Source organism: Ambystoma mexicanum, chromosome 5p (genome assembly GCF_040938575.1).
Source record: "Ambystoma mexicanum isolate Mex_15411 chromosome 5p, UKY_AmexF1_1, whole genome shotgun sequence".
Classification (NCBI taxonomy): Eukaryota; Metazoa; Chordata; class Amphibia; order Caudata; family Ambystomatidae; genus Ambystoma; species Ambystoma mexicanum.
Window position 1 is genome coordinate 789,066,074 of NC_090930.1, and position 25,977 is coordinate 789,092,050.

At 45.9% G+C, this 25,977-nt stretch overlaps 1 protein-coding gene across 3 annotated transcripts in view; it reads left to right on the forward strand.

The window, feature by feature from the left end:
* The window catches only part of GOLGA4 (golgin A4), a 2,156,782-nt gene that overhangs the window by 654,046 nt on the left and 1,476,759 nt on the right, over window positions 1-25,977 (forward strand). For all 3 annotated transcript variants that reach the window (XM_069613207.1, XM_069613208.1, XM_069613209.1), the window contains one exon: window positions 13,277-13,409. In XM_069613207.1, the coding sequence (XP_069469308.1) occupies window positions 13,277-13,409 (133 nt within the window). The remainder of the gene's footprint in view (window positions 1-13,276; window positions 13,410-25,977) is intronic.

The following is a 25,977-nucleotide window of genomic DNA, read 5'->3' on the forward strand; positions in this document are numbered from 1 at the left end:
ATATTCCTTGAAACACCGGCAGCGGCCACTATGTGGATGGAGCACAATAATTTAGGAGACAAGGAAGAGACCACAGGAACGCAAGAAACAGCACAAAGATGAGGCAAGACCACTGGAACAATATGATAAAGTAAAACGGCTGAGGGACATGCTCAGCCCCCCCGACTGAGCACACAGACCTAACCCACAAATGGATCAGTGCGGGCCTGTTGCCAGCAGGAACCCACTCGCGCCCGAAACCTAGAATGGCACTAGATAGCACAAGGCCGCCTGAGCGTTGCGTACTGCACGCAGCAGCTGGGCGCAACAGTTCAATTTACGTTCATAGTTACTTTTGTTATACTGTCAACACGCTACAAACAAATGGTGAGAAAGGGGCCGTAAAACTCAGAACTAACAGAAATAAGGAGGCGAGTTACAAGTGCACAACCCGAGAGGACAATGCACAGGAAGGGGGGTGGTTGGAAACAGGACAATGAGCAACTCAGACAAGATCATGGCAACACAACTTAAAATAATGACGTGGAACGTGAGGGGAATGGGATCATACCTGAGGAGAAACCGGATCAAATCATTTTTGCAGAGAAAGAAAGTATCGATTGCCCTACTCCAGGAAACCCACCTTGCCAGTGAAGCCACATCCAAACTGAAAGAACTCTGGGGGGGGCACAGGGAGTTCCCTACTCTAAATATGCAAGGGGAGTATTCACATGGGTGAGCCCAGAGACCCCATTCCAACTGCTAGGGACTGAAGCAGACAAGGAGGGCAGATACCTGTTGATGTGGGGCGTGATCGAACAAACCAAAGTATGCATAGTGAACTCCTATTTCCCCAACCACGGCATACCAGCCCACCTCAAACAAATATGCACCAGAATCACGCACCACAGAGAAGGCTTCTTTATATGGGACGGGGACTTCAACTACGTAAGAGATGGGGCCCTAGACAGGTCTGAACCACCACTACACCCAATAAACACAACCTTGCAGGCCCTGAAAACAATGGTTGACCACCTAGACCTAGTCGACGTATGGCGGACACTACACCCCACGGACATGTGCTACTTACACTACTCATCGCCCCACAAACTACATAACAGGATACACTACCTATTCATTGATGGAGACCAAATGCCACAAGTAGAACTAGCTCAATTCCTAGGCAGATCAATATCAGATCACTCCCCCCTAATTATGCAGTGTGAAACCAAAGGACCCATACCTACTATCCTGCTCTGGCGTATGCCCGCAGACTCACTTACAGATCAAGCATTCAGAGAGGAACTTGGGGGAAAAACTAGCAGAATTTGTGCAAATCAACACAGGTAGTGTGGACAGATGGGCCACGGTGTGGGAAACGCTGAAATTAGTGACACGCGGGGAGTTAATTGCCGGAGCTGGGGGGTTTGGAAACTACTAAAAAAAGAACTTGAGGCCAAGAAAGAAGAGATAAAACTGTTAGAAACCAATGCTCAGATCATTAGCGAAGTGGAGTCAAAACTAAAAACCATCAGAGATAGCTGCCAGGAGACATGGGGTAAACTATCCAAATTCGACTATACAACCCGCACTGTCAGGGCACACAAAGAGGCAGACAAACCAAGCAGGCTATTGGCAAGACTGTGCAAGTGAGAGCACCCGAAACACCATCCACAAGCAATAAAAGACATAACCGGAACGGTATGCAGGACACAACTATCTATTAACAACACCTTTGCTGCCTTCTACTACAAACTCTATGCTCACGGCAACAAGGTGCCGGAAAAAGACATTAGAGATACACTAGAGGAAATTGCACTCCCCAAACTAAGCAAAGAGCAGAGAGAAACACTGGAAGAAGCAATCACCACTGAAGACGTAACGGAGCTATCAGATCCCTAGCTACATGTAAGACGCCTGGAAGCGACGACCTACTGCCAGAATTCTATAAGGCATACGAGTCAACCCTGGCTCCACTGCTGCACGAGGTATACATGGAAGCTTACGAGTTGGGGACCATGCCGGAGACCATGAGGGAACGCTGATAGTCCTGATACTAAAGCCAAACAGGCCTACCGATGATTGTGACTCGTACCGCCCATTGGCGATGCTAAACTACAACAGTAAAATATTGACAGCCATACTGGCCAAGCGACTGGCAAAAGTGGTGGGGACCCTGATACACGAAGACCAGAATGGATTTGTACCGGGCCGCAACACAACAGCTAACCTGCGCCGACTACAACACATTATGGCACAAACATCAGACGGCAAGGAACAAATGGCAATACTATCACTAGATGGAATCAAGGCATTCGATTCCATATACTGGGAGTGGTTGCTGGAGGTACTGAGAGAGTTTGGGTTTGGAGCGTGCTTTGTAAGATGGGTCAAAGTGCTATACAACTCCCCCATGGCAAGAGTGAAGACTGGGAGATTGGTGTCAAAGAGGTGGGAACTACAGAGAGGCACCAGACAGGGCTGCCCGTTATCGCCCATGCTATACATCCTGGGGTTAGAGCCAATCGACATATACTTTAGAAAGCAGCTCTTCGACACTGGGATAAAGGTTGGAGACAGATACATCATTATATCCCTCTACGCTGACGATGTCCTCTTATACCTGAGCGAGCCCCGCACTAACGCAACGATAGTCCTGGAGATACTAGATAACTATGCACGCTACTCGGGGATACAGTTCAGCAAGCAAAAGTCATGCGCATTCCCACTAGCAAGGTTACGTGGGATGGACGCAACAGAGTTACCAGAGGTGGGAATCAAATGGCAGGTAGAAATGTTCAGGTACCTAGGGGTTAACATCAAACATACACCGGAGCTCACACACAAAGCCAACACAGTGGCTGTCAAAAACGGCCTACGAAAATCAATGAGGTTCTGGTCCAAGCTACCACTGTCCATGATGAGTAGAGCAGCGATCACTAAAATGATTATACTCCTGAGGTTCCTATACCAATTCCAAAACGTATGCTATTACATCAGGCCAACCTAGAGAAAACTAGAGACATTACTTAGAGACTTCATATGGGGCGGGGCTCCACACAAACTGCCACTAGACAATGACACTACCACACAAGGAAGGAGGGATACAACAACCGGATTTCCAGAAATATTATCTGGCAGCACAACTCAGCCACGTAACGAGGTGGCTATCAGACGAAGTCACAGCCAAAGCCAATTATCTGCAGCAATTGATGGCCCCGGCATACCTCAAAGAAATACTATGGAACCCACCAACAGACTCAACACACGCACCCATGATAGTAATCTTGGGCAGACAGATATGGGAAACTGCTGCAAGTGAACCATATCATTGCTTCACTTGCAGCACCCCTAATCACCTGACACTCCAATGCTAGCAGATGTATGCAAGGTGCCTGCTGACATACCTGTAATGAGAAAGTGGGAAACGATTGGTCTATACACCTGGGGAGACATGTTTGAGGATGGGGTCTTCAGGGACTTTGATACATTACATGAACACGAGGGCCTGGAAAAGGGACAATTCCTATGGTACCAATGGATCAAACTCACTGCCAAAAAAAATGGGACACATGGCCAGAAGAACCGGCATCGTGCCCCATATTGGAAGAGATGTGCAATCTAAGCGATGGCTGGAGGCCAGTGTCCAGAATATACGCCGAACTAGCAGACAGGCCCCATCCCCGCAGTGCCACACTGAAATAAACATGGGAGAAAGACTTAGGGACCAGAGTATCTGAGAAAGAATGGGAAAGGGCACCGATGCACCCAAAAGAGGTGTACACGAACGCAAGATTCAGACTAATCCAGTTAAATGTCCTCTACAGGACCTACATGACACCTCTCAGAATTGCAAACTTCAGCAAACAGACCCGGCCGAAGTGTCCATGGTGCAACAACAAGGAGGCTGGCATAATGCACATGTTCTGATGCTGCCCCAAAATACAAGGCTTCTGGGCAAAAATAGAGCAAATGTGCAGGAGGGCGGGAGTGAATAGATACGACTGGTCTCCAAAAGAGTGCCTACTGGGTACATACCCCAGACTGAGCAAGCACAAACACGTAGCGAAACTAATGGACCTAGTGTGCATACTAGCATAAAGAGCAATAGCAATGGCATGGAAAACACCTGGTGGACCACGATATGTGCCATTTTACAAAGAACTAGAGAGATGGGCCGCGGCATAGACCAAGCCCTGGGACGAAGGGATTAAAGGGCCTGAGGAGGACATGAGCGCCACGTTTGAATCATGGAAAGACCTAATAAGAGATTTGTTCTCCTCAAAAGATGACAAGCCCCCCTGAAAAGACCACAGAATCATTGCATAACTAAGCCACAACACGAAGAAAAAGAGGAACGACCACCCAGAATAAACACGCCCACAATATGCACGCAAACAGAGCCCCAACACCAAATGAACTCCAACTGCTATGAATCTACTGCAGTATAAAAAATGACAGTACCTGTTATATGTTGTTTATGGTTTAATAGTTGTTAGAAATTGTGTCACTGTCACATGATATAAAATAATCACAGTATTGCGAAACCTAATGCTGTATGTTTGACATCGAATGCAAATAAAATACTTAATGAAAAAAGCAAGGATACTATCGGATCACTCCCCTTTGGTCCTGGCGTGGCGACACCAGCCCCCCAGAGCCAGGATCCCAACGTGGAGGCTCAGAGCCGAAGCACTGAGAGACAATGTCAATGAGTCCCCCCCTTCTCACCTGGGTCGGGTGTTTGCCGGTGTCTTCGATCGCTGCCTTCTTGCGAACGCTCCTGGTCTTGAACAACGCTGCTCGAGTCTCATCTGGTTCCAGGTTGCGTTTAGTTCCGGGATCGCAGAGTCCAGGAATCCGGGAGACTGAAAATGCTAGAAATGCCCAGAACCAGGAAGGGGGAAAGGGACAGGAGTGGGTAATAGCACCGGGATAAAGGAAACAATACCGCAAGCTACGAACACACGTCTGGGCTACTCTGCAATAGCATTGAGACGCGCAGAGCCACGGAAGGCGTGGTCTATAAATAGATCACGCCGCGCTCAGCGCATGGAGCGAGCAAGGGCTACGGCTCTGAACGGCCATGTTGGAAGTAGTACTGAATGTAAGCCCCGTTGAGACAAGGACCAGGAGGTCCAAAAGGGGCGTGATCTGAAGTTCATGACAGCATGCCTCCTCCGAAGGCATTTCCCTCCAGATTTGCCCGGGTGTATTATGTGAAATCTTCTGAGCAACCGAGGAGCCTTGATATTTGAAATAGGTTCCCAGGTCCTTTCGCTAGGAGGATATCCTTTCCACTCCACTAGGTATTGAAGATGGCCCCGCTTATACCTGGAGTCACAAATCCGGGACACCTCATATTCCAGTTGGTTGTCAACCAGTAGAGGAGGTGGTCTACTGGATTTTCGAGAGGATTGGATGTAGGGTTTCAATAGGGATGTGTGAAAAACTGGATGAATTATTTTCCAGGAGTCAGGTAGCTTGATTCGATATGAGACAGGATTGATAATCTCCTTGATGAGAAATGGACCATAGTAGCGGGGAGCCAGCTTGTTTGGTCGTAAGTGTCGGGGAAGTAGTTTTGATGACAACCACACTTGGTCACCGACCGTATAGGAAGGACCTGGTCTTCTCTTGGAATCCGCATACCTCTTGGTTTGTGATCTGGCTTTCTCTAAGTGTTCTTTAGCCTCCCAGTGAATGTTGATAAGAGTTTCAATCCCGGAGTCAACATTAGGTACTGGTGTAGGGTAAGGAAGAACCGAGGGTAAGACCGATGGATGGAACCCCTGGCTACAATAAAAGGGGCTGGTCTGTAGCGCTGAGTGTTCGGAGTTGTTGTAAGCGAATTCCGCAACGGGTATCAGGAGAGACCAGTCATCCTGGACCTTGGTGGCGAAACATCGGAGATATTGTTCCAGGGTCTGATTTGCACGTTCTTTGGCTCCGTTGGTTTGGGGGTGATATCCTGAAGAGAGGGCACGTTGGATTCCTAGTACCCGACAGAGGTGTTTCCAGAATTATGAAATGTATTGGGGACCCCGGTCAGATATGATCTTGGAAGGAAGCCCATGTAGTCGGAATATGTGTTCCAGAAATATTCCAGCTAGCTCTGAAGAGGAGTGTAGTTTCATCAGTGGCGTAAAATGGGCCATATGGGTAAACAAATCTATGGTGACCATGATGGTAGTATATCCTCGGGAAGGTGGTAACTCCACTATGAAGTCTGTAGCGATGATTTCCCATGGTTTAGAGGGTAGAGTCGGCCGCAGAAGAAGACCCGCCGGTCTTTTGTTATCATGTTTATTTTGGGCACAGGTTATACAAGCCTGGATGTATTGCTGTACATCAGACTTCATTTTAGGCCACCAGAACTGTCTCTGTATAAGACGGAGGGTGTTGGTGATACCTCGGTGCCCGGAATGGAGTGTGTCATGACAAAGGTTTATTATTTTTTGCTGTAACTTTCGTGTGGGAATGAGTAGTGCATTGTCCTTGAATAAGTAGCCTTCCTTGGCTCTTAATTTCCAGAGATTTCGTGTTGAAATGTCCTTCCATAATTCCGAGGATTGAGTTTGCGATCGGACTTCTTCCAGGAGATCAACTGCTTGGGCTACGAAGATCGTGGGAGAGAACATTTTAGGAAATGCCTTATCTTCAGTGGTCACGTAGTCAGGACGGCGAGATAAGGCGTCAGCGATCAGGTTCTGTGATCCAGGGACATGGGTGATGTGGAACTGATGCTGGGCAAAAAAGTAGGCCCAACGTGCCTGACGACTGTTCCTGCACTGCAGTGACTGTAGAATCTGAAGGTTTCGATGATCAGTACAGACTTGGACAGGATGTCTGGCTCCCAGAAGTAGGTGTCGCCATTCAGTGAAGGCTTGGCGAATGGCTAAGAGTTCCTTTTTCTAGGACGGAGTAGTGCGTTTCACTAGGAGTTAACGTTCTTGACAGATAAGCAACGGGGTGTTCCAAATCGTCCTCCATCTTCTGCTTCAACACTGCTCCTATAGCGTAATTAGAGGCATCCGTTTCCACTAAAAAGGGTCGACTTGTATCGGGTTGAGCCAAAATGGGAGCTTGTGTGAACTCAGTCTTTAAACGCTGAAATGCAGTTTCTTGTAATGTTGACCAGACAAATGGGGTGTCCTTCTTTAGCAGAGCCACTATGGGTTGTGCAATCTCGGAAAAGGTGGCTATGAACTTCTGGTAGAAATTGGCTAGTCCTAGGAAGGATTGGATTTGTTTCACGGACGTGGGAGTAGGCCAGGCGAGAATGGCCTTTACTTTTGAAGGGTCTATGCCAATCCCCTCTGGACTAAGGATAAATCCCAGATAGTGCACAGAGGTAACGTGAAACAAACATTTTTCAGGCTTGGCTAAGAGGTGATGTTCCCGGAGTCTTTGTAGAACTGCCTTAACATGTTCTTCATGCTTCAGAGGGTCTTTGGAAAAAATCAATATGTCGTCCAGATAGACAATGACGAAGAGAAACAACATATCAGAGAACACCCTATCCATAAAATGTTGGAATACTGCTGGGGCATTGGCTAGTCCAAAGGGCATGACCAGGTACTCGAAGTGACCAAAGGGTGTTCTAAAGGCGGTCTTCCACTCGTCTCCTTCCCGGATACGGATCAAATGGTAGGCACCCCTGAGATCCAATTTGGTGAATATTACGGCTCCTCTCACAGCTTCCAGGATATCCGAGATTCCGAGATCGGGGGCAGTGGGTACCGATCCTTGAGGGTGCATTGATTTAAGCCTCTATAGTCGAGGCAAGGTCTGAGTTCCTTGGTATCCTTCTTGGGAACGAAGAACAATGAAGCACCCGCTGGAGATTTCGAGGGTCTTATGGTGCCGTTTTCAAGATTAGTGTCTAGGTATTCCCGAAGGGCCTTTTTCTCAGGTTCGGAAAGAATGAACATTCTGCCGAAAGGAATTACAGCTGAGGGATCTGTATCTATGGCACAGTCTTCGGGCCTGTGAGGGGGTAAGGCCTGGACTATGGCAGTAGAAAATACATCAGCATATCCCTGATAGGCCTCTGGAAATTGTATGACATTGGAAACCATGAGTGGTGTTTCTTGGTCTCTTGGTAGTTCTTTAGGAGTTACCGAGGAGGGATCCAGGGATAGACAGTGGGACATACAGAACTCTGAGCCCAGGAATAATGATCCTGCTGTCCAATTGATATACGGATTGTGCTTTTGTAACCAGGGCATACCCAAAACCATGGGGTAATGGGCTGACTTAATGATGTCGAATGTAATCCGCTCTTGATGATGGTTTATGGAAAGTTGGATCTCTTTAGTCTGCAGGCTAATGGGTCCTGAAGAGAGGAGTCTTCCGTCAATTGCTTCCACCGGCTGATGGTGTTTCGTGTCTCGTAAGGAATATGATGACTAACAACCCAGTCTTGATCAATGAAAATTCCCATAGCTCCGCAGTCCACCAAGGCCAGAATGGGATAGGTCTTGTCTTTGGAGGGCGACAGGAAGGCCTGTAGTATCACCAAACTGTTTTGTCCAGGAGAGTTCAAGGATGGAATTGATGTGGAGCAAACATCTCTCTCCCGAATCTCTGCTCCATTTAAGATCGATGCCAGAGGACATTCCCTGACCAAATGTTTGTCTGAAGCACAATACATACACAAACCCGTATGGATCCTTCTCAATCTTTCTTGAGGTGATATGGGTCCACGAAAGGCTCCAATTTGCATGGGTTCAGGTTCTGGGGCTGGACTTGGGTTTGCGTCCGTTCTGGCTGTGCTCTCAAAGGACGTTTTTGGTGGGTTTCCCTTGGATTTCTTCCTTTCAGCCTTCCTTTCCTGGATGCAAAAGTCTATTTGCAAGGCCAGGTCCATTAGTGCTTGGAATGAATTTGGTCTTGCCACCCTGGCCAGTTCATCCTTGATCTCATCGTTTAGGCCTCTCCTGAACAGGGTAAAACTAGCCTCAGAGGACCAGTCTGCTTCCTAAGCCAATTGTTTAAATCTGGTCACATAAGTGAGCATATCTTGGGAGCCCTGTTGAAAATCCAGCAAGCGTTCTTGGGCAGTATAGACCTGCTCTGGACGGTCAAACATGCCTTTAAGGGCCTGTATGAACCCCTCGTAGTCGTCTAGGAGGGCATCGCTGGGGTTAACAAGGGGTGTTGCCCAAGTTAAGGCGTTGCCGGAAAGGTGGGATATGATGAAACCCACCTTAGCCCTAGGAGTCAAGAAATAATAGGGCTTAAAGGTAAAGTGGACCAGGCATGAATCCAGGAATCCGCGAAGTGTTTTTGCCGAACCATTATACTTGTCAACAATACCGCCCAACAGGGCACCCTCCTTTTGTAGCAGAATCCCGGGACAAGACCAATTGTTTGAGTGCGGCGTTTTCCGCTTTAAGATTTTGAACCTCGGTTGATAATTCTTGCATGCATTGCATTAAGTCCTGCACGGCAGCTACCATCTCGTTTTTAGGTTCGATCGGTGGCTTCTCAAACTGTCAAGGAGTTCTCCCCTCTTCTCACCTGGGTCCGGTGTTTGCCGGTGTCTTCGATCGCTGCCTTCTTGCGAACACTCCTGGTCTTGAACAGCGCTGCTCGAGTCTCGTCTGGTTCCAGGTTGCGTTTAGTTCCGGGATCGCAGAGTCCAGGAATCCAGGAGACTGAAAAGGCTAGAAATGCCCGGAACCAGGAAGGGGGAATGGGACATGAGTTGGTAATAGCACTGGGATAAAGGAAACAATACCGCGAGCTACGAACACACGTCTGGGCTACTCTGCAATTGCATTGAGACGCACAGAGCCGCGGAAGGCGTGGTCTATAAATAGATCACGCCGCGCTCAGCGCATGGAGCAAGCAAGGGCTACGGCTCTGAACGGCCATGTTGGAAGTAGTACTGAATGTAAGCCCCGTTGAGACAAGGACCAGGAGGTCCAAAAGAGGCGTGATCTGAAGTCCATGACAGACAATGCATTCCGGGAGGACCTAGGGGAGGAGATAATCGAATTCTTTGAAAATAACACCGGCAGTGTACAATCGGAGGGCACTCTTTGGGAGGATTTTAAGGTGGTGGTGAGGGGAGCAGCCATATCCAAATCTAAAGGGTTTCAGGGGGAATAACGCGAGAATTACAAGAGGTAGAAAAGAAAATGGAAGCAATTATGAAAGGAGGGGACACCTCACAGGAGGAAACTGAGACCATGAGCAAATTACAACAAGAATGGGGCGGGCTCTTGGAAAGGCTACGCAATCTGAATTATAAAAAAATACATTGAAAGACAACACGCATGGGGCGGGACAAGCCCGGGAGACTGCTAGCATGGCTATATAAGAACGAGACACCTAGAACAGCGATCAGAGAGATAAGGGGAGAAACAGGCCAAATATGGAACACCCACGAGAGCGTAAACGAGAGATTCCTTAAATTCTATCAACACTTATACGAGGATGCCGGGGAGATGGCAGAGCAGGAGGTTCAGGAGACGCTAGAGGACATAGAGCTACCTAAATTGAGTATTGAAGATAGGGAGAACCTAGATGCCCCAATTACGATAGAGGAACTAGCGTCAATGGTTAAACACCTGCCCACCAGCAAAGCTCCTACGGCAGACGGGCTCCCTAGTGAATTCTACAAAACGTACAGGCAGGAGGTGCTCCCCCCGCTACTAGCAATGCTAAATGAGGCCTTCGAGAAAGGGAGACTGCCAGAATCCCTAAGGGAGGCGATAATTATCCTGCTCCTTAAACCCAATAAGCCAAGTACAGACTGCGGATCGTACAGACCGCTATCCATGCTAAACAAGGACAGCAAAATCCTTGCGGCGGTGCTGGCGAACAGAATTAAACGGGTAATAAATAAACTAATACACCCTGACCAAACTGGATATGTCCCAGGTAGGAGTATATCTGATAACCATAGAAGGCTCCACCAAATTATAGAACAGGCGGAAGGCGACCCATGTGAAATAGCAATAGTCTCACTAGACACGGTGAAAGCCTTCGATTCTGTAAGATGGCCCTAGCTGATGGCGGCCTTGAAGGAATATGGGTTGGGACCCGGGTACCTGAGGTGGGTGAAACTGGTGTATAGCTCCCCACTGGCCAGAGTCAAAATGGGAGCGATCATCTCAGACAAATGGCAACTCAGCAGAGGCACTAGACAGGGCTGCCCATGGTCCCCGATGCTGTACATCCTAGCATTAGAATCTCTAGAGATCTATCTAAGGCAACAATATGAAGAGATCGGGGTTCACACTAAGGGGGACCGCACTTGATATCATTGTACGCAGACGATGTGCTGCTGTATCTGCGGTACCCGGAGGAAAACTTACAGTATATCTTGGAGTTAATGGCGCATTATGCGACACTCTCTGGAATAGCAGTCAATCCCAAAAAATAGTGCATGTTTCCCTTGGGTAGATACAAAGGAGACCCACAGGAAAACTTACCAATCCTGCAGATAGCCTTGGAAGTCAGAACGTTTAAATACCTGGGGATCAACATATATCACACAGTAGGAGACAACCACAAATATAACACTGAGAAAGTGGTAGAAAACATTAAAAACAGCATGGGTTCTGGACAAAGCTCCCGCTAGCCATGGTGGGAAGGGTGGCGTTGCTGAATATGGTGGCCTTGCCCAGGGTACTACACTTTTTTGTAAACATCCCATACATGTTGCCTAAACGCTTTTTCACCAAACTTCAGAGCCTATGCAGGGGCTTTCTTTGGCACAATTACCAGAAGCAGCATTGTACTATGGAAGTTACAGAACACGTATGACAGAGGGGGCATAAACTTGCCGAACTTTGAGATATACCACTTGGCTGGGCAACTACAATATGTCGCCAGGTGGCTGTCGGAAGACACGACAGCAGAATCTAGACTGCTAAGAGGTGAATGTGACCCGTATTTTTTGAAAGAACTGATCTGGCTACCCAAATCAGAGCTAAAAGGGCGATCGAGATTGCTGGAACTAGGCTGGAAGACATGGCACAAGGCATGTCGGGCTATGGGCAACCCATCCTCCCCGCAGGCACCACTTGTAGCGCTACACAGGGTGGATGAGCAACTAAGAAAGGGGATTTGTATACATTGGGAACCGGTAGGCATAGCAACTCTGGGAGATATATGCAAGAAGGGAGGGCATTGGATTTCCAAATGATAGTTGATGAAACCAGGTTACACCAGGGGCAGTACATCACTTATACCAGATTGGTCAATCGGGTGAAGGGGACATGGTCCGAAATAGTACTAGCAGAACAACCTGACATGACTATAGAAACAATATGATATCTCGGAAGAGGGGCATGAGGTATCCCGGATCTACGAACTGGTGATGTCTAGAGTGGGTAAAGAGGTGTCCCAGCTGAGGCTGGATTGGGAGGAGGAGGTGGGAATAGCCATGCAAGACTGGCTATGGGAAAGGGCACAGAGATACCACAAAAAGGTGTCCAGAAATGAGAGGCTGCAACAGATACACCTGTACATAACCCATAGAGCATACATGACCCCAAGGCAAGGAAGATCGCCAAATTTGGGGGCACAGAAACACAAACATGCCCCAAGTGCGGGGAGGTGGAAGCGGGGATGATTCATATGTTCTGGGCATGCCATGAGGTGGGAAAATTCTGGGGGGGAAGTTAATCAACGCCTAATGGAGAAGGGAATCAAGCTAGTTGTGGGATCTGTGTGGTCATGCATGGTGGGGGATTCACCAGACCACGCAACTTGAAACACTTGAGCAAACTCAAGGACCTGGCCTACATACTGGCTAAACTGAGAATTCAATGAGCTGGAAAACAAGCCACAGACCCAGAATAGAAGTATGGTGGCATGATCTCTTGAAATGGGCTGACGCCGAAACAGTAGTATGGTATGAGGCAGCCAGCAGAGGGGAGGAAAACAAAGTGGGACCTCTGATAGCATGGAGACAACTGGTGGCCACATTGTCGGGATCCACCCAAAACAGCCCATGCGCACAGGATACGCCCGAGAGCAGTGAAGGGGAAGAGCCCCCTGAGACATGATATTTGAAGGAGTAATGGAGGAAGCTCAAGCTAAGGGGGGGGGAGGATGATAGTAATAAAGTTATGCAAATTGTATGCTAAGAAGCTGGCACTGGAACTGTCGGGAGAGTTGGTTGTTATTTGTGTGTTGTAAAAACCAATAAAAATTGTTCTGTTGTCCTTTCCTCTTATCTACGATAAATCTGATGCCTTACCCAACAATATAGGATAGCTATTTGAAAAATGAAGCTTCTTAAATGATTAATAATTATATGAACACTGATTTTTAGGTGTCATTACTAAAGCAGCGTCTCGGCAGTGGCCAGACAAATACAGAGTTATCTGAGCAAATTGTTGAAACTGACTCACAGGCACAGAACCTCACACAAGAGATCAATGCGGAAAATGCTGTGACAGCAGGAGGTAAGACTACATTAGTGCTTAAAACATAATGAAATACACTGAGTTTATTTTTTTAATGATTGTTCTCTATACTGACTGGGGATATAATTTTTCAGACCATTGTTTCTTAGATTTGTGTTGCACCATGTCTAGTTAAGTAGATTTGTAGGTGGGAGAAACTGCTTTTACTTTCTTGGAAAACTTGAATGTGTTTTTATAAAAGTCAACTTTGGCTATGATTAAAGGGTGATGAAACCAGACCTTTCAGCTACTAGAGCCTTTATTGTGTATTCAGTTGTAGTTCAGACCTTTAGAGATGTTTACATTTATTTTCATAAGATGTGCTATTTGGAGTAAAATTACATGAAGCTTTAATAGTGTACAGCACACTGAAGAGGGCAAGAGGCATCTTTGTGAACAAAAAAAAGATTTCAACCTATCCATCTTCTGTCCCTACCATGCTTTAAGTGATCACAACTTGGGCGTAGCCTCGTCCCTGCTTCCAAATGTTCTTCATTTCCACTGCAAGATGCAATTGTAAAGGGCATGTACGCCACCTTTTGCCCTTCACATTTGCACTCTGCAGTACAAAGTGAGTAAATCATGCCGGGCAGCGTTTACTTTTCATTGTCAGAGCCGCTTGCCATGCTCGCATAGCAAGTGGTGCTCACAATTGCAATTAAACGCTCTTTGACATGTTGGCATGTCGGGGAAGGTTTCATTTCAACTTGGAACACTTCTTACCATGCATGCAAGTCAGGGAGGGTTTCATTAAAATTGTACACGCTCACTGTCATGCTCACATGGCAGAGATTGGTACATTAAGCAGGCGGGCCCCATAGGGATCTCGAGCATTTGCGCCGGCATGAAAATCCATGCTGGCGCATTTGTATGGCGGAGAGGAAGGGAGGACGCAGAAAAGCAAGTTACGTTTTCGCCGCTCTTCTCTGCAATACAAATTAATGAAAATTAGCCGTGGCGTCAATCAATGCAAGGGTGTAAAAGTCATACGCAAGGCTTTTACGCCTTCCATTGACATTACAGCTCAATTAAACATGAGCACCTAGTTGTTAATAATTTTGACCAGGTATTCAAAGCAGGTAAAGACGAGTTTGTTTTGTGTAGGCAAAGTGTACAGTAAATGTCCATATTGGAACCCCTTAGCGGTTAATGAAATACAATACTTAGATACATTTCTGACAGCTCTCGATAAACTTGTCAACAAGTTTCCAGTAATTGACAAAATAATTTGTGAAGATCTAAATATACACATTTTTGATAAATCTGGAAAATCAAAAAGAGAAGAACGATCTGTCCCAGAGAGCTAAATCTTGGATGAAAGAAATGAAAACAAGAAACCTTAGCCTTATTGGCACCTATCAGAACGTCAAACATCAATTAATTCCGACATGGTCACAGGGTACATCGAAAGCAGTACTGGATTATATATATATTTCGGAGAACATCCCGAAGACACTAATAAAAACAGAGATTAAAGTGAATATCAATAGCGACCATCGCATGATGTCAATGACATGGCTAAAGCAAGACGTATACCAAGAGAAAATTACACTCCCTTTCATGGAACTGAATGCAAAAGCCACAAGATTGAGACTAAAGTCAGTTGACGTACTAGGTCTAAATAAGATCTATCAAGCCACAGAAAAAAAAGATTTGGAGAAAATAAATTACGAGTGGCTATTTGAACCACATTATCAACCCCAAAAAGATCGTAAAAAAACTTCCTCATACGCATAGTTACGATCCGCTGATTGCAATGAAAAAAAGAGAGCTACAAAAACTATGTAGAAATCTAAATAAGTTACTAACTAAAGAATCGCAGCTTGCAATCTACACAGCCAAAGAAAAATATCGGAATTGGATAAAATCACATAAAAGCTGCATCATGTTACAACGTGATTCAGAGCAAATGCTATCATTCCTTACTAACCGTAAACACCCGAGAATTATGGAGTTTACTTAACCCAACACAATTTGCCCAACATCGGAAGATACAAAATGTTACTGAAGCCTGTTGGCTGGAACATTTTACTGTTTTATACAAGAAGAAGGCTACCCTTGAACTTGCAGTTCATCCGAAAATGAATAAATGGCAAATCACAATAACAAGACAACAAATTCTACAAATCATAATGAAATTGAATAATTCACAAGCTCCAGGGCCAGATGGCCTCACAAATGCAAAAATCAAAGCCTCACCAGAGATATGGGCGGACATAATACTACAAATTATTACATTGATTAACCAATTGAATCAAATACCTTTACATGGAAACTAGCTGTCCTTATTCCAATCTTTAAACAAGGAGACAAACATATTCCCACAAATTACAGGCCCATTGCATTATTAGACCCTTTGGGGAAAGTATTTGCTACTATCCTTTTGAGGGCACTAACGGAATGGGATACGGAAAATAAACGGATTGCGCCTCGACAAACTGGTTTTGTCCGCGCAGTCGGTACAAACATCAATCTTTTTCTCCTGAACCTTATAAAACATGAAGCAAAGACCTACAACCAACAGGTCTGGATAGCTCTTGTGGACCTACACCTTGCTTTCGACTGTGTGAAAAGACAGTTGTTATGGAACAAATTGGAAAAGTGGAACTGCCCTACACATATATTACAACCAATAAGGTTACTCTACTCTTCAACAAAAATACGAGTAAGGTTAACTGAAGATGGGCAAATGACTGCCTATATTGAGACCTCGAATGGGCTAAAACAAGGTTGCCGGTTTGCAGCCACCCTTTTCAACCTGTTCACATCAGATCTTCCCTGTGAAATGATGTTGGATAAAATATATCCCCCAAGAATAAACTCACTAAAGATACCAATAATGATGTATGCTGACGACATCGTATTGTTTGATAAAACATCAAAAGGTATACAGGACAGTCTTGGATTGCTGGCAGACTATATGGAAAGAAATGACTTTAAAAAAATATAGCGAAAACCAAAATCATGGCCATTATGAAACTGAAACAAAATAAAAAGAAACCAGTGATCCACATCAATAACTGCCCAATCAGCATTGTATCCTTTTACAAGTACCTGGGAATTGTGATTAGTCAGACAATGGAAGAAAAATAATTGGAGATGCATCTAAAATAAAAAAGTAATGGTATTGGCAAAAGGGTATATACTCCATGAAAAATTTGGTAAATTCTCCTTCCGGCCAATTATTACATTCTATACGAGCAAGGTTATTCCGATCCTTACATATGGAAGTGAAACACTACTAAATTTGTCTGAAAAAATATGGCCTATACTGGAAGCTACTTTCTGGCGGAAAATAATGAGGCTGCCTAAATCATTTCCAACACCCCGAATTTGTGCTGAAATAGCAGTTTAAAAACTGACCTCTGCGGTACGCTGGAAAAAATTTGATCTTTACTGAAAAATAACATGGGAATAAAAAGTGCCAGCTCTACAAATTTTAAAATCGAATCCTATAAATGCGAGGGCATTACTAAAATGGAAACAACAAATAATAACAGCATTAAGAAAAGAAGATCTAACAGAAGAAATGCTACAAATGAGACCTCAACATGCCAAGAAACAATTAATGTATAATGACTGGATAAACACGAATGAATAAATAACCCGGTATAAAGAAAATCAGATAAGTAAAACTGGGATCAGAGCCATCAATGAATTGCCACCGTACTTGTTTATATTCCCTGATAAAGACGTAAGAATGTTTTTTGTGAAACTTCGGTTAAACATATTACCCACAAGGGAAAGATTAGTAAGAACTAAACAGCAAGTAAACAAAGAAATCCCTTGTAGGATATGCAAAAATCAGGCGGAAACAGAAAGCTTGTATCATCTTATTATGTCCTGTCCTGCTCTCGACCAAGAGAGAAATGTATGTCAATCCTACTTTGAGATCGCTCATAAGACATTGAGCTCGGAGGAAAGATGGGCCTGGATATTGTTAGGGACTGAGAAACGGATGATTTTATATAATTTTTCATTTTTGGAAGATTATGGACAAAATTGAAAATGAGAACTGATTGAAATGTATAACTCAATTGTATGATGTTTGATAAGACAAAATGAAAAGTTTATTTTAAACTGAAACATGTTAATAAAAAAAAGTCCATAAATATTGTTTCTCAAAGGGATTGCTCTGTGCCAGTTGCCTGTGGATGATGGGACCATTACATTAAAATACGCCTTTGGGAAATAATCATGGCAATGTTTAACATGTTAGGCATACTTTTAATGACTTTTAACACCCGCTAATGCATTTTCCACCAGATCCTACCGAACAAGAGTTCAGTAATTCTGTTTACTAGATTATTGCATTCTCTAACCCATCAAGGAAGAAACCCAAAACATCTGAAGTTAACTTGTGGAGTGCCCTTAAATCTTTAAATCTGGGTCACTCAGCATTGGCCTCAGCTTTAAATTAAAAGGAGCAATGGTTGCCCTGCTTTGGCTCTGTTCCATGTCTACTTCGCTGATTCTCATTTTTTTTATTTTGTGGGAAGGCTGTATGGGGTCATCACACCTCTCCCTTGGACATCTGTTTTTCATGCTTTGTGTCTTTTATCTTCTATCCTTTTTTGAGCTAAGTGGTAGAGTTATACTATAGTTATTTGTATAAACTGTGGTGGGTCGGAAGAAGGAGTCGGACACTTTGAGGACATTTTGTATACACTTTAATGAAAATTATAAGAATACTGCCTATCCCTCCCTTTTGCTAAAGGGAATACCTAGCCTATCTGAAGGAACTAAAGGTGCTTGTCAGATGTCAAAGTCCAAAGTAAATGGGTCCTCCATCCAAACGAACTCTATCTGACACTACCACTAGATATAACCACAGTAAATAGGCCAAGAGAAGTTCTCGTCTTCATCTGGTCTTTTCTTCTTCTTGGATAGTATTTTTGTATAGAGGTTTCTTTTTGGCTTATATTATACTTAGCACAATCTCCATGGATCGTCTTTCTTATCAAGTCTTGTAGTTCTTCAAAATGACTCTTGGTTTTTGGGATTTCTGTGGCCCTAGCTTTGAAGTACTTTTCCTTCCAGTAGTTTGTTAGACTCTTGTTATCGCATATACGTTCCTCCCAGTCGCTTTGCTCAGGCGTTCCTAAATTATGTTTGCCTTGATTCCCTTTTAGGCTTTCTTGGCCAGGGTTTCTCTCTCTGAGGCTGTCTGATCTTTATCTTGTTCACTGGCAAGCTTTATTTCGTCTTTCTCGTTTTATATGTTCTAGTTTGTTCTTTCTCCAGCATTCAACTCTGAATACATAAGGTGGTTGCCCATCCTCCCAGGGTTTTAGTTCCCAGCCTCTGTTGGCTCCCCACCTAGCTTGATTAACTGTCTTTTATACATGGGTCACATCCCTTGTAAATTACTTTCATCTATGTCATCTCATCCTCAGAAATGGGAAGAGTCTCTCTCTTCAAGTGAAACCGGTCTTCCCTGACCGGATTGTCTGATATTTGCTTTCTCTGGTTTTTATAGTTCCAATCATTCAACGTTATAGTTTTGATCTCTTCCTTAGGAAAGGGACAAGTTTCTTCTTGCACATAATGATTCCCCGGTGGTCTTCCACTATTCCCGATTCCACTGGTACATTTCATTGTGTAGGTAAGGTTTGCAGGGCTTGGCTCACGCTCAGGCACTGCGTCTCTCTTTCCGCAGATGCTGGCGATTGTATGCCGTGCAGACTTCCCATCTCAGAAGTATTGGCACTGTTTCTCTGGCATCTTGCCCACAAGTCTGCAAGTGTGGTCACGCCACTACCAGGTACTTCTCCTATATCTACCTTCTTGTACCGCTTCCGTTGTGGTTGAATACGCTGGGCTTTCAGCGTCTCCCATTGTGTTTCTCTCGCTCTTCGAAAGTTGCGGATTCCACGACATGTCTCGACTCCACCTCCACATGGCGTGATGTCAGGGGGCTTACCCTGTGCACAGCACTCTCTTTCTGCTTTCACGCGTCACATTTAAATACACGTCTCTGGTTAAAGAGACATCTTCCCTTTTTCTTCCATATGTTTCTTTTCACATTGTCTTCAGCCAAACGTAAAGTTGCCACACTGCTCTTCATAGAAGATCATCCCTTATATGCAGCTATGGTAGTTGACTTGGGGAGTTCCTCACAGAAACGTGTCATTGTCCCCAAAGGGGGGAGTCTCTCCTGCAGGGATACTTCGAATGGATTGTGTCCTCCAATATATTCCACATCTTTGACATGTAATGTCCAAAGCTGTGCTGCTTCGGAAATTTTTCGGCAGAGGGCGTCCTGCGTCGATGGCGTCGGGTCGATGTCCCTCGAAGGCCTCCATCTAGGGAGACGTCACCAGATGTTATAAATAGGACGCACGGGGCCCCGTAGCCTCAGTTCTGTTTTTTCAGCGAACATGTTTGCTTCGGGAACTCGGCACGCCTCGACTGCGTGGTCTGGCTTTCAGACTTGCAGGGACTGTAAATCCAAGATGTCGATTACAGACCCGCGCCGCATTTGTTTGTGGTCTCTGGGCGAGAGTCATCATGATAGTGACGACTGCTCGAAGTTCCAGTCGTTGACTGCTAAGGCCTTGCGGGAGCCTAAGGGGAAGTTACAGGTAGGTCGGGTTTCTAAAAAACCTAGAAGTCCCAAAAAGCTGCGGGTGTTTCCACTGACGATTCGTGGGGTGACTCTCCTCGTCGGAAGGAGTCCCGGGGATCTCGGTCCCGGCGTGGGTCCAGCCACTCGTCATCCTTGTCTCGGCACTTCCGGAAGCGGCGTCACCGGTCGCCTTCCCCGTCCTCGTCGGATGATGGCACTGCGAGGAAAGTGACTTGTCCCACTAAATCCTCGACTCCAGAGGAATGGGAGGCCTTCAGGGAGAAAATGGTGGTGATTTTCCAGTCCCAGGGCACAGTTCCATCCGCGCCTTCGGAAGAAGCCGGCAGGGAACGTTCTCAGTCCGAAGTTTGCGCGCCTTTGGGCCCCGGGTCCTCGGCACGATAAACATCGAGAACCATTGAGGTCCCGTTCGGACAAGGCTGCGGTTGATCGCCAGAGACGTGCTAGGTCCAGGTCTGGGTCTTCGTCCCTGGCGAAACCGCAGAAGTCTGGTAAGGGCTCGAGGTTGGCGTCGACTCAGTCAGTGCCGTGTCCGTCGAGTACGACTGTCGGTGCTTTGCCTTCACTCCAGCCCTCGGAGCCATTGGCGCCATTGTCGATGCCGAAGCAGTCGGCGCCTTTGGGGCCATTTGGCCGGAATTTGCCGGTGGAGATCCCTGGTACTGTGGATTCTCCAAGAAAGGCTAACTCCAAGACGGGGCAGCCTTTTGTCGACTCCAGGCCCACTCCTGTTCTTAGGCAGGAGTTCTTTCAGTCTCTGGATGATATCTGAGGATGAGGAGAGGTCGGGTTTGGAGTTTGAACCTGTTGATCCTGATGAGGCTCCTGTCTTTTCCGGAGACAGTCAATTGGAGGAGTTGCGTCAGTCATTGCCTGATGCCAGTGGCCTGGACACATCGCCTGAGGTGGAGTTTGGCAGGCCTGAGCCTGAGCCTCATGCGGAATCCTCCTATAGGAGATTGATGGCCAGAGTTACTGAGTATCTTGGTTGGTTCAGTCCTCCAGTGGCATTTGTTCAGGATGATCTTACTGATATTTTGGATCAAGGTCTGTCCACTGAACCAGTGTTAGCGTTTCATTTGACTTTGCAAAAAAGGGTGGCGGCTACTTGGCAGACCCCGCAGTCTCTTCCGGCGGTTAACAAGTCGTTAACTAAAAAATACTGCCCTTCCAGTAGAAACCCCAGCTACCTATTCTCACACCCCACTCCCAAGCGCTTGGTGGTTCAGGCGGCTTCTGCCACCTTGAGGCAGACGGCGTACCCTACCATCCCTCCTGATATGGACGACAAACGCTTCGATGGTTGGGCATGCAAGGTGTTTTCTGCGGGGAGTATGGTGCTGAAGTCAGCCATCTCCACTTGTGCCTTGGCAAGATTTTCACACACTCTGTGGAATTGTCTCTCTAGGGGCCAAGCATATTCCTGAGGGGGAAGAAAGGGATGGGTTCCTTGCTCTCGTTCAAGATGGCAAGGATGCCATGTGTGAATCCCTTTAGTCTTGGTTGGACACGGCTGACAGTGTTAGGCGGTCCATGGCTACGAGTACTGTTATACGCAGGTTTGCGTGGTTGCAGAAGTCGGGTTTTGCTCCGGATGTACAGGCCCGTCTTCTGATCATGCCCTTTGATGGCTCTCATCTGTTTGGCAGCAAAGCTGATGAGAGCCTTGAGAGGTTGCAGACCTCAAAAGTTGCTGCTAAATCTTTGAGCGCAGCTGTGCGTCAACCTCTGCCTTTTCGTCCTAAGGGAGAGTAGGAGAGGGGAGGTTCCTTCCGTTACTACTCTTTTGGTAGGACGATAGGAGCCACCAATCAAAGGGGTCAACGTAAAAGTACCCATGGTGGTCAGGGAAATAGGGGTGCCAAAGCCGCTCAGGCAGCTGCCTCTTTGCCTTCAGGCGCTGCCACAGCCACTCCAAGATAGTTATGAGGCCATGTTCCATTGTTCACCGGTTGGGGGCAGACTGTCTCAGCATCTCGAATAATGGCGAGCTATTACTTCGCATGCGTGGGTTCTGGATACAATAGCCCATGGCTACTGCCTTCCCTTCCTAAAGCGGCCTCACGACAATCCACCGGGGTCTCTCTTTGAAGCTTCTGGATCCGCTCCTTGTGCAGGAAATCTTGACCCTGCTGGAGAACAGCACTATAGAACTGGTGCCTGTAGCAGAGAGGAACAAGGGATGGTATTCCCCATATTTTTTTATTCCAAAGAAAGACGGGGATCGAGACCCATCTTGGACTTGCGTTGCTTGAACAAACGCCTCAGGAAGGACAAGTTCAAGATGGTCGCTCTTTCTCAGGTCCTCCAGGCCCGTCGACTTCAGGATTGGTTGGTGTCTCTGGACCTACAGGATGCTTACATTTTTGTGCAGATTCATCCAAAGCACAGAAAGTACCTGAGGTTTGCGGCTGGCAGCTCGCACTTTCAGTTTCGGGTCCTGCCATTCGGATTGACCTCCGCCCGAGGGTCTTCACCAAGCTAATGGTGGTGGTGGCAGCGTATCTCAGGCGAGGGGGGGGGATTCACGTCTACCCCTACCTGGACGACTGGCTGATCCGTGTGAGTTCTCCCGAGCAAGCGTTGGATCATCTCAGCCTCACCTGCCACTCCCTCCACAAGCTAGGCTTCTCCCTCAATTTCAAGAAGTCACATCTGACACCTTCCCAACAGCTCCAGTATATCAGGCCTGTGTTGGACACGCCCTTGGGAAAGTGCTTGCCTCCCAAGGTGAGGGCTCATCATATTGTACAGATGGTGGACAAATTTCAACATGTCCAGTGGCTTCCGGCTTTCGAATTATTATTTTTTTTTAAACTTTCATTTTTGCTGATGAGTACAGTATATTTCGTAACAAAAACCTTTTCGGAGAGAATAAAGTAACATAGAACCATTGATCGCATACCTTTACATTATTCATATCATGCATACCATCTCCATGTTATACAGTTGTACTATTCCACACTTAGTTATATTATTTTAGTTTTGTGGACATTTTCATTTGTTTCTATTTACGTTTGCTAGTAAAGTTCATGAGGAGTCTTCCGATTTCCCCCCTTGGTTGTGTCTGAGTTAAGCTCGTAATGGTGCCCAAATGTCTTTCGGTCTACTGGTAGAGTTGACACTATTCACATAGAGTTCTTCTGTGTCTTGAACATACAAAAAGTCTCGCAGACATGCCTCTACTGTGAGGGCTGCCTTGGATTTCCATAATTGTAATATGTTTCTTTGCTGTTTAAAGAGTGCTACAAAACAGATTACCCTCCAGAAATAGGCACAAGAAGACCTTAATAAGGATACAATAACATTATAAAGCAATACTGTTTGGGGGAATATTTTGAAAACTCTTTTGAATAAGAAAGAAATTATCAATAAGGCAATTACAAGCACTAAGTCCCTGAAGAAGGTCTTCCATAGACCGAAATGCATTGGATGACAAAAAATGGTGCTAAAAGCCTGCTATGAAGCATAATTGAATAAACTATAAAAGTTTTGCTGAATCTGCAAAGTTTCGTCACCAATTTTTCTCATGAACGAATAACAACTTTAATTTGTTAATTTTAAGTAATTACGTGGAAATGCCCACTTAGGTCCTTCCAGTGTACTGGAAAATCTGATCCAGTCATTTGTACATCTTTACTTGACACCACCCTTGCAAACGGGGAGGCAACTGGCGACAGGACCAAACAATTTTTTTCAAACTGTTGAAAAATATATATGAAAATTAAGAAAATAGGCTGTGCCCACTAATCCCTTTTCTGAATATGTTTCTTTTCGCCAATGCCCCTGCTACAGTCATGAATCTGAGTTTTTACAGAAGCCTTCCCAATATCGTCCAGGAGATATTTGTGTGGGAGCTGGGATCTGTATCCCTGTGATGACACTTATTGTTTCATCTACAACTTCCCAGTACATATGTATAGAGTCTGCGTTGTGGGCGCCGCATTTGGGGCAGGCTGATGGAACAGAAGGGTCATAATTGGAGACCTGCTTGGGAGTTATATGTAAGTGGTTTAGGATTTTAAACTGAATTAACCTGAAATTAGAATTAATAGATATCTCCTTGGTGTACCGGCAGTATCTTAACCACTGGTTGTCTTCTATGTCAGTGTGTAGATCCCGTTGCCATTTTCGTTTCATTATATTCCCTGAGGGGGTGTGTTCCTGGGCCGCTTTATAGAGGCTTGACACCGAGCCAATGAATCACTCCGGAGACAACACTGCTGATGAATTCATGAATCGGGGGGGCTACGGGGAAAGACGGCCATTTCTTTTTGCATGCAGCTTTTAGTCTATAATACTGTAGAGTGGTGATGAGTCCCTTCCCCACTTTATGTACTATGTCAAGTGTTGTAAAACTGTTCTCTGGGAATAGGTCTCCTATTTTCATTTCCTTGTCCGGATCCCACTTACGCTGCATGGTCGTGTCAAATGTTGGCTCCAAGTCGGGATGGTGCCATACAGGGGTGTGTGGCCAATATGGGTTCTCACACCCCACTCTGGCAAATAGCGCTAGCCAGGCGCGAACTGTAGAACTCACCGGGTCTACTTCTTTTATATTGCCCTTCCTGGTTGTGTAAGGCATCATCCGTATGTCGGCTGGGGCTACTGCAAATTTCTCAGCCTGCATATGTGCATGCTTTTCTGACGATTCCCCCCTGTACTTAGCAAAGTGCGCCTGTGCTGCGTGGAAGCTTAATACGAGGTCTGGGACTGTCAGTCCACCGGTTTCATATCGCTCGCATAGCCTTGCCCATTTTAGTCTCACCGATTTCCCTGCCCATACAAAGGTGACCGCTAGTTTCTGTAGCCTCTGAAAGAAATCCCTGCCCGGCCAAATGGGTATCCCGCAAAACATGTATAATAATTTGGGTGCTACCACATCTTGAGCAGGGCCACGCGGCCATACATGGACATCGGCAGCCGTCTCCAAACTGCAAGTTTATGCTCCAGGAGTTTCAGGTATGGCTCATAATTGTTAGCGTAAAGGGTTTGCTTGTCGGTGGACATTATTATTCCCAGGTACCGTGCTGTTGTGGGGGACCACCTAAATGTTGCTGTGGTGGGGGATTGCTCTGTGTTTGGAGTCAGTGGAATTATATGCAGAGAATGTATTTATTTCTTGGATTATCGGTGGCAAATGTGCTGGACATCTGACGTACACCATTGTGTCGTCTGCATATAAGGACAGTAATTGGGGGTTCCCTCTAATACGAATACCCCTCCACATATGTTCGTACCTGACCTTAGCGACCATACATTCTATTGTAAGCGCAAATATGAGAGGAGACCGTGGGCAGCCCTGACGGATGCCCCTACCCAGTTCAAAAGGAGAGGACAATGTGCTGTTAGGTATCACCATTGCTACAGGATTCTTGTACAACATGCAGATTTAACTCTTGAATATTGGCCCAAACCCCAGTTTGTCTAGTATTGCAAACATGTAGTTCCATGATACTGAGTCAAAGCTTTTTCAGCGTCAAGTGTAATTGCGGCTGCCTTCGCTTTCGGGTCTAGCTGTGATGCTATTGCAAAGAATCTCCGTAGGTTTAATGCCGTCGAGCGGGCTGGGTTAAACCCCGTTTGATCTTTGTTAATTAATTTACTCATGTGCGGAAGCAGTCGATTTGCTATCGCCTTTGCATAAATCTTTGCGTCTGAATTTATCAATGACAATGGGCGGTAGGATGCAGGGTCTTGTGGGGGCTTTTGAGGCTTCAGGAGGACTGTTACGATTGCTTCTCTCGTGGTGCCTGGTAGCTTTCCCCTCTCAAGTGCCTCTTCACAGATTTCCAATAGTCTCGGGGCCAGCTCAGTTTTAAATACCTTGTAGTGGTCGAGTGAATACCGTCTTACCCAGGGGCTTTACCTGCATGGAGGTCCGAAATGGCTTGTTCTATTTCTTCGGCTGTCAGCGGGAGGTCTAGCATTGATCTTTCCTCGTCCCCCAATTTGGGTAATGGGAATGAGTCCATATAT